General features: G+C 38.1%; 2 protein-coding genes across 2 annotated transcripts; both read right to left on the bottom strand.

Moving 5' to 3' along the window:
• On the bottom strand, positions 1 to 1,375 carry LOC102801844 (nodal homolog 3-A-like). The gene is made up of 2 exons (XM_085506718.1): positions 1,000 to 1,375; positions 1 to 887 (listed from the first exon to the last, which is right to left on the bottom strand). The coding sequence occupies exons 1-2, from the start codon at positions 1,373 to 1,375 to the stop codon at positions 1 to 3; spliced, it is 1,263 nt and encodes a 420-aa protein (XP_085362844.1).
• A 2,571-nt stretch (positions 1,376 to 3,946) lies between these two features.
• LOC146734996 (nodal homolog 3-A-like) lies at positions 3,947 to 5,321 on the bottom strand. The gene is made up of 2 exons (XM_085506717.1): positions 4,946 to 5,321; positions 3,947 to 4,833 (listed from the first exon to the last, which is right to left on the bottom strand). Exons 1-2 carry the CDS (start codon positions 5,319 to 5,321, stop codon positions 3,947 to 3,949), a joined length of 1,263 nt encoding a protein of 420 aa, XP_085362843.1.
• Between the last annotated feature and the right edge of the window lie 679 nt (positions 5,322 to 6,000).

Genomic DNA, 6,000 nt, shown 5'->3' with positions numbered 1-6,000 from the left:
CTATCTGCAACCACACTCCTGGACAATCATGTCTTCGTGTTCTTTAACAACGATATTGCCACGTTCATAGTATATCATACTTAAGGGCGATAATTTTACAGGAACACAGCTCGGAGTCGGAACGTGGTTTGAACTCACTTTGCGGACCATGCCCTGTATAATAGCATGGTTAGTGGGATTACCATCCGCTCGACTGGAACACGATCCAACACATTGAAAAGCATTAAAGGTTTTTGGAAAAATAACCCAAGCGCTCCATCCAATTTTCTCAAAGTCTACCATTAGATCAGATTTTTCACATGGATATGGAGGTCTGTCAACTAGCTTATTATTTTTCTTGCCATTTCCTCTCTTTTTCTGTCGTTTTCCACTGGATTCGTCGGGAGCTCGTATGACACGATTAAGAGGAAATATATTATTTTCCTGGCGATATAGTCTCTTGTCAGATTTCTTGTACTTCTTCTGTGTCTGTGTGAATGTAACCAGTATGGCTTCATTGTTGATAACCCACATTTTTGCCTTTGAAGTATCATCGTTGTCATATGCAATACCGAGTTCTAAGGTGAAATTTACACTCTTCGACTTCACCAATCGTCTGACAAGTTTGGTGACTTTCAACAAAACCATGGCGTTGTTATTTTTTAAACATACATTTAACACTCTCTGTGAAATAACTGAATCCCTTTGATGGCAAGTTTTGTTGTTGTCTTCTTGGCAACGTACTTCAATGATTTCATAAAGCGTGATCCGGACCTTCTTTTTGATGTGGTAATCTGGAAACGGTAATCTGACTTCAGCAAGCCGGAGTTTGTCTCCACGATTTAGAACACCAACATCAAAGGCGTAACGATACAGCAGTTGTGAAGTTGCTTCATGGCGAGTAATGCCTGGAAAGGAAAAATAAGAAAAGCTCAATCGCATGGAATTTGATTTGCCGAATGGATCGCTATAAATTTTGTCACATGATTACATTGTTATAAATAATATTGTATTACTCACCTAATAACCTTGTAGAAAAACTTCTAATGGTGTCTGATTTTCTTATAGCCCTTTTTTCATATCTTAAATTACTGCCGTCATTGTTCTGCATGGCGTTGTAAAGTTCCAACATATATGACGCGGCAACAGGCTGGTGTTTTTGTAAAGTCTGATTAAACTCCTCTGCCAGTGTATCAATCGAACCGCCATAATGTTTCATCTGAGGAATACCTTGCTGCTTTGACATGCCCGGCGAATCTTGATCGCAATGAATGAGTATCTCTTCAGGATACATATTGTTTGTATTCTGTGCTACCAGAAAATCAAATGCGAAGACTACTGTGACTTGGAATATGAGTATATACTGCATAAAAGACATCGCGGTGTGTCGTTGCATAGCAAGTGTTCGTAACAAGAACGAAAACTGAATGACGGTACCCGATACCCATTGCACTTATATATCGTCTACAATACACATTAACACAACAGATCATTTACACGCGGCGAGTACAGTAATTTCAAAGAAGGCGTGAAGAATGTCGGGTCAGATTGAACATACTCCTCAGGAGCTATAGGTGTTAAATGTAATATAATTATTCATGGCTGCCGACAAAGGAAATTAAATGAATCGGCATTTAATGTGTTATGTAGTGACAACTGACCCATCACATCAACTAAAATGGATTTTATAGAAGTGCATTAAAACAATGCGTTATTATTTGCCTAAATAATAATTGTAATCTACGAATTATGTGTCGCTGTGGCGTAACGGATAGCGTGTCGGCTGTTATTTGAATTAAAGGCTAGTTGAAGACCATGTGTTCGAATCCCAGTGAATATACTAATCAATTTTCTAGTGCTTCGTCAGGGTTATATGTTGTTACTCATTCAGATAAATAAACGACAAACCAATGCAACCGTATTTTTACCTTACATATTAACTAGTGCTGCTGAGCAATACATGACGCCGGTAATATTCATAAACATGGTTGTTACTATGCTATTGTATTGCTTACAAATTGCGCTGCTACTGGTACCATCCATCGCCTAGTGTCGGCTAAACTTACCAGAGCTCTATCGATCCTTATGCCCATGTGTAAAAAATGAAGTTAACCTAGTTGATCGTCTACCTCCAGCCTTAGATTCTACGAAGATGTGAAAAGTTTACACGTTCGGCGTGCCATTAAAATGTCGGCATTGGAAGTAAATAGGCGGTACTGCTCTGAGGAATAAATAAGAGATGGGCTTCCGTGTACAGTGACAATGCACTTTGCTGAATCTTGCCGCATAACATATTTTGACGTTCTCCAATTATGTAGTCGAAGCGCCATCACGGGTGGATGTACAACGATTACTATGACTTTATATATTCATACAATAAGAGATGCGCTTCTGTGTACAGTGGCAAGGCGCTTTGCTGAATCTTCCCGCAAAAAAACATTTTGACGTTCTCCGATTATGTAGTGGAAGCGCCATCACCGATTAATGTTTATTATCCGTCTTTTTTGTTTTTTTACGTGAAAATTGTCACAACAAAGCGGGACCGAGTTAACACATTTGTCTTGCCGTTAACATGTCGGCATGTGTAAAGAAACTTGCGGCGCTATTGCCTGATATCTATTTCTATCATTTTGTCCAATCATAATCAAGTGGTATTAATCACCAAGCTCCAATACAATGGATAACAATTTCTATATCGATGTACTCATTCTTGTTTCGTTTGATGGCCCACCGTTACAGCGTTCAAGGGCCATCATACGATCTATGTTGGATAGTTCACATATATTCAACATCAACAATCCTATAATTGCAGTTCTTTCTCCATATACGGGGTCCTAGTTTCTACGAAGATGTGAAAAGTTTACACGTTCGTCGTGCCATTAAAACGTCGGCATTGGAAGTGAATAGACGGTACTGCTCTTAGGAAGCGCGAATAATTACTACATCATGCAGTATCCTCCAAATGAATATCTTACAACGATTACTATCATGACTTCATATAAATAAGAGATGGGCTTCCGTGTACAGTGACAATGCGCTTTGCTGAATCTTGCCGCATAACATATTTTGACGTTCTCCAATTATGTAGTCGAAGCGCCATCACGGGTGGATGTACAACGATTACTATGACTTCATATATTCATACATATAAGAGATGCGCTTCTGTGTACAGTGACAAGGCGCTTTGCTGAATCTTGAATTGCCGCATAAAACATTTTGACGTTCTCCGATTATGTAGTGGAAGCGCCATCACCGATTAATGTTTATTATCCGTCTTTTTTGTTTGTTTTTGTTTGTTTGTTACGTGACAATTGTCACAACAAAGCTTGACCGAGTTAACACATTTGTCGTGCCGTTAACATGTGTAAAGAAACTTGTGGCGCTATTGCCTAATATCTATTTCTATCATTTTGTCCAACCATAATGATCAACTGGTATTAATCATCATCGAGCGCCGATACAATGAATAATAGTTTCTAATCTATAGTTTTCTTTAATGACTAACTTTTAAGTGCATAGCAATATGCCAATTTTGTTCATTTTTCATGCAATTAAACACAGACTATAAAATGGCAAAATATGCCGACACTGACAGAGTGATGGCGCTTGAACTCCTTGTCATGCTTATCCAACAATGTCGGAACAAGTTCTCACCTGCGAGAAAATAAAACTCGTGTTAGTTCGAATCGCTATCCGTTGCACATGTGAGACATATATCTTTCTGGTGTTTAGCTCTCGTTATACCGCTTATATTTGAAGATGCAATGCAACGTAATTGCTTCATTGTATATTTTACATCATAATATGTGATTGAAATGTCAGTGCGAGTATGTTGTATGAGGACAAATACAAAGCTATTATTAATATATATTTATTATTATTATTAACTGTTCACAATAATATATAAATTTGTTTTATACATACGTAGGTTATTAATAGTACAAAGCAAAGAATGTGTAGAATAATGCTATCTGCAACCACACTCCTGGACAATCATGTCTTCGTGTTCTTTAACAACGATATTGCCACGTTCATAGTATATCATACTTAAGGGCGATAATTTTACAGGAACACAGCTCGGAGTCGGAACGTGGTTTGAACTCACTTTGCGGACCATGCCCTGTATAATAGCATGGTTAGTGGGATTACCATCCGCTCGACTGGAACACGATCCAACACATTGAAAAGCATTAAAGGTTTTTGGAAAAATAACCCAAGCGCTCCATCCAATTTTCTCAAAGTCTACCATTAGATCAGATTTTTCACATGGATATGGAGGTCTGTCAACTAGCTTATTATTTTTCTTGCCATTTCCTCTCTTTTTCTGTCGTTTTCCACTGGATTCGTCGGGAGCTCGTATGACACGATTAAGAGGAAATATATTATTTTCCTGGCGATATAGTCTCTTGTCAGATTTCTTGTACTTCTTCTGTGTCTGTGTGAATGTAACCAGTATGGCTTCATTGTTGATAACCCACATTTTTGCCTTTGAAGTATCATCGTTGTCATATGCAATACCGAGTTCTAAGGTGAAATTTACACTCTTCGACTTCACCAATCGTCTGACAAGTTTGGTGACTTTCAACAAAACCATGGCGTTGTTATTTTTTAAACATACATTTTTCACTCTCTGTGAAATAACTGAATCCCTTTGATGGCAAGTTTTGTTGTTGTCTTCTTGGCAACGTACTTCAATGATTTCATAAAGCGTGATCCGGACCTTCTTTTTGATGTGGTAATCTGGAAACGGTAATCTGACTTCAGCAAACCGGAGTTTGTCTCCACGATTTAGAACACCAACATCAAAGGCGTAACGATACAGCAGTTGTGAAGTTGCTTCATGGCGAGTAATGCCTGGAAAGGAAAAATAAGAAAAGCTCAATCGCATGGAATTTGATTTGCCGAATGGATCTCTATAAATTTTGTCACATGATTACATTGTTATAAATAATATTGTATTACTCACCTAATAACCTTGTAGAAAAACTTCTAATGGTGTCTGATTTTCTTATAGCCCTTTTTTCATATCTTAAATTACTGCCGTCATTGTTCTGCATGGCGTTGTAAAGTTCCAACATATATGACGCGGCAACAGGCTGGTGTTTTTGTAAAGTCTGATTAAACTCCTCTGCCAGTGTATCAATCGAACCGCCATAATGTTTCATCTGAGGAATACCTTGCTGCTTTGACATGCCCGGCGAATCTTGATCGCAATGAATGAGTATCTCTTCAGGATACATATTGTTTGTATTCTGTGCTACCAGAAAATCAAATGCGAAGACTACTGTGACTTGGAATATGAGTATATACTGCATAAAAGACATCGCGGTGTGTCGTTGCATAGCAAGTGTTCGTAACAAGAACGAAAACTGAATGACGGTACCCGATACCCATTGCACTTATATATCGTCTACAATGCACATTAACACAACAGATCATTTACACGCGGCGAGTACAGTAATTTCAAAGAAGGCGTGAAGAATGTCGGGTCAGATTGAACATACTCCTCAGGAGCTATAGGTGTTAAATGTAATATAATTATTCATGGCTGCCGACAAAGGAAATTAAATGAATCGGCATTTAATGTGTTATGTAGTGACAACTGACCCATCACATCAACTAAAATGGATTTTATAGAAGTGCATTAAAACAATGCGTTATTATTTGCCTAAATAATAATTGTAATCTACGAATTATGTGTCGCTGTGGCGTAACGGATAGCGTGTCGGCTGTTATTTGAAATAAAGGCTAGTTGAAGACCATGTGTTCGAATCCCAGTGAATATACTAATCAATTTTCTAGTGCTTCGTCAGGGTTATATGTTGTTACTCATTCAGATAAATAAACGACAAACCAATGCAACCGTATTTTTACCTTACATATTAACTAGTGCTGCTGAGCAATACATGACGCCGGTAATATTCATAAACATGGTTGTTACTATGCTATTGTATTGCTTACAAATTGCGCTGCTACTGGTACCATCCATCGCCTAGTGTCGGCTAAACTTACCAGAGCTCT

This window comes from Saccoglossus kowalevskii, chromosome 13, assembly GCF_978046115.1.
Source record: "Saccoglossus kowalevskii chromosome 13, keSacKowa6.1, whole genome shotgun sequence".
In the NCBI taxonomy this organism is placed as follows: domain Eukaryota; kingdom Metazoa; phylum Hemichordata; class Enteropneusta; family Harrimaniidae; genus Saccoglossus; species Saccoglossus kowalevskii.
The sequence above is the reverse complement of the archived record's forward strand: the minus strand, read 5'-3'. Positions and strand labels throughout refer to the sequence as shown.

Bases quoted from the DNA above. Each gene is read 5' to 3' on its own strand.
- LOC102801844 (XM_085506718.1), bottom strand. From the start codon at position 1,375: ATGCAACGACACACCGCGATGTCTTTTATGCAGTATATACTCATATTC. The intron at 888-999 runs GTGAGTAATACA...TTTCCTTTCCAG, and splicing joins TTTTTCTACAAGGTTATTAG to GCATTACTCGCCATGAAGCA.
- LOC146734996 (XM_085506717.1), bottom strand. From the start codon at position 5,321: ATGCAACGACACACCGCGATGTCTTTTATGCAGTATATACTCATATTC. The intron at 4,834-4,945 runs GTGAGTAATACA...TTTCCTTTCCAG, and splicing joins TTTTTCTACAAGGTTATTAG to GCATTACTCGCCATGAAGCA.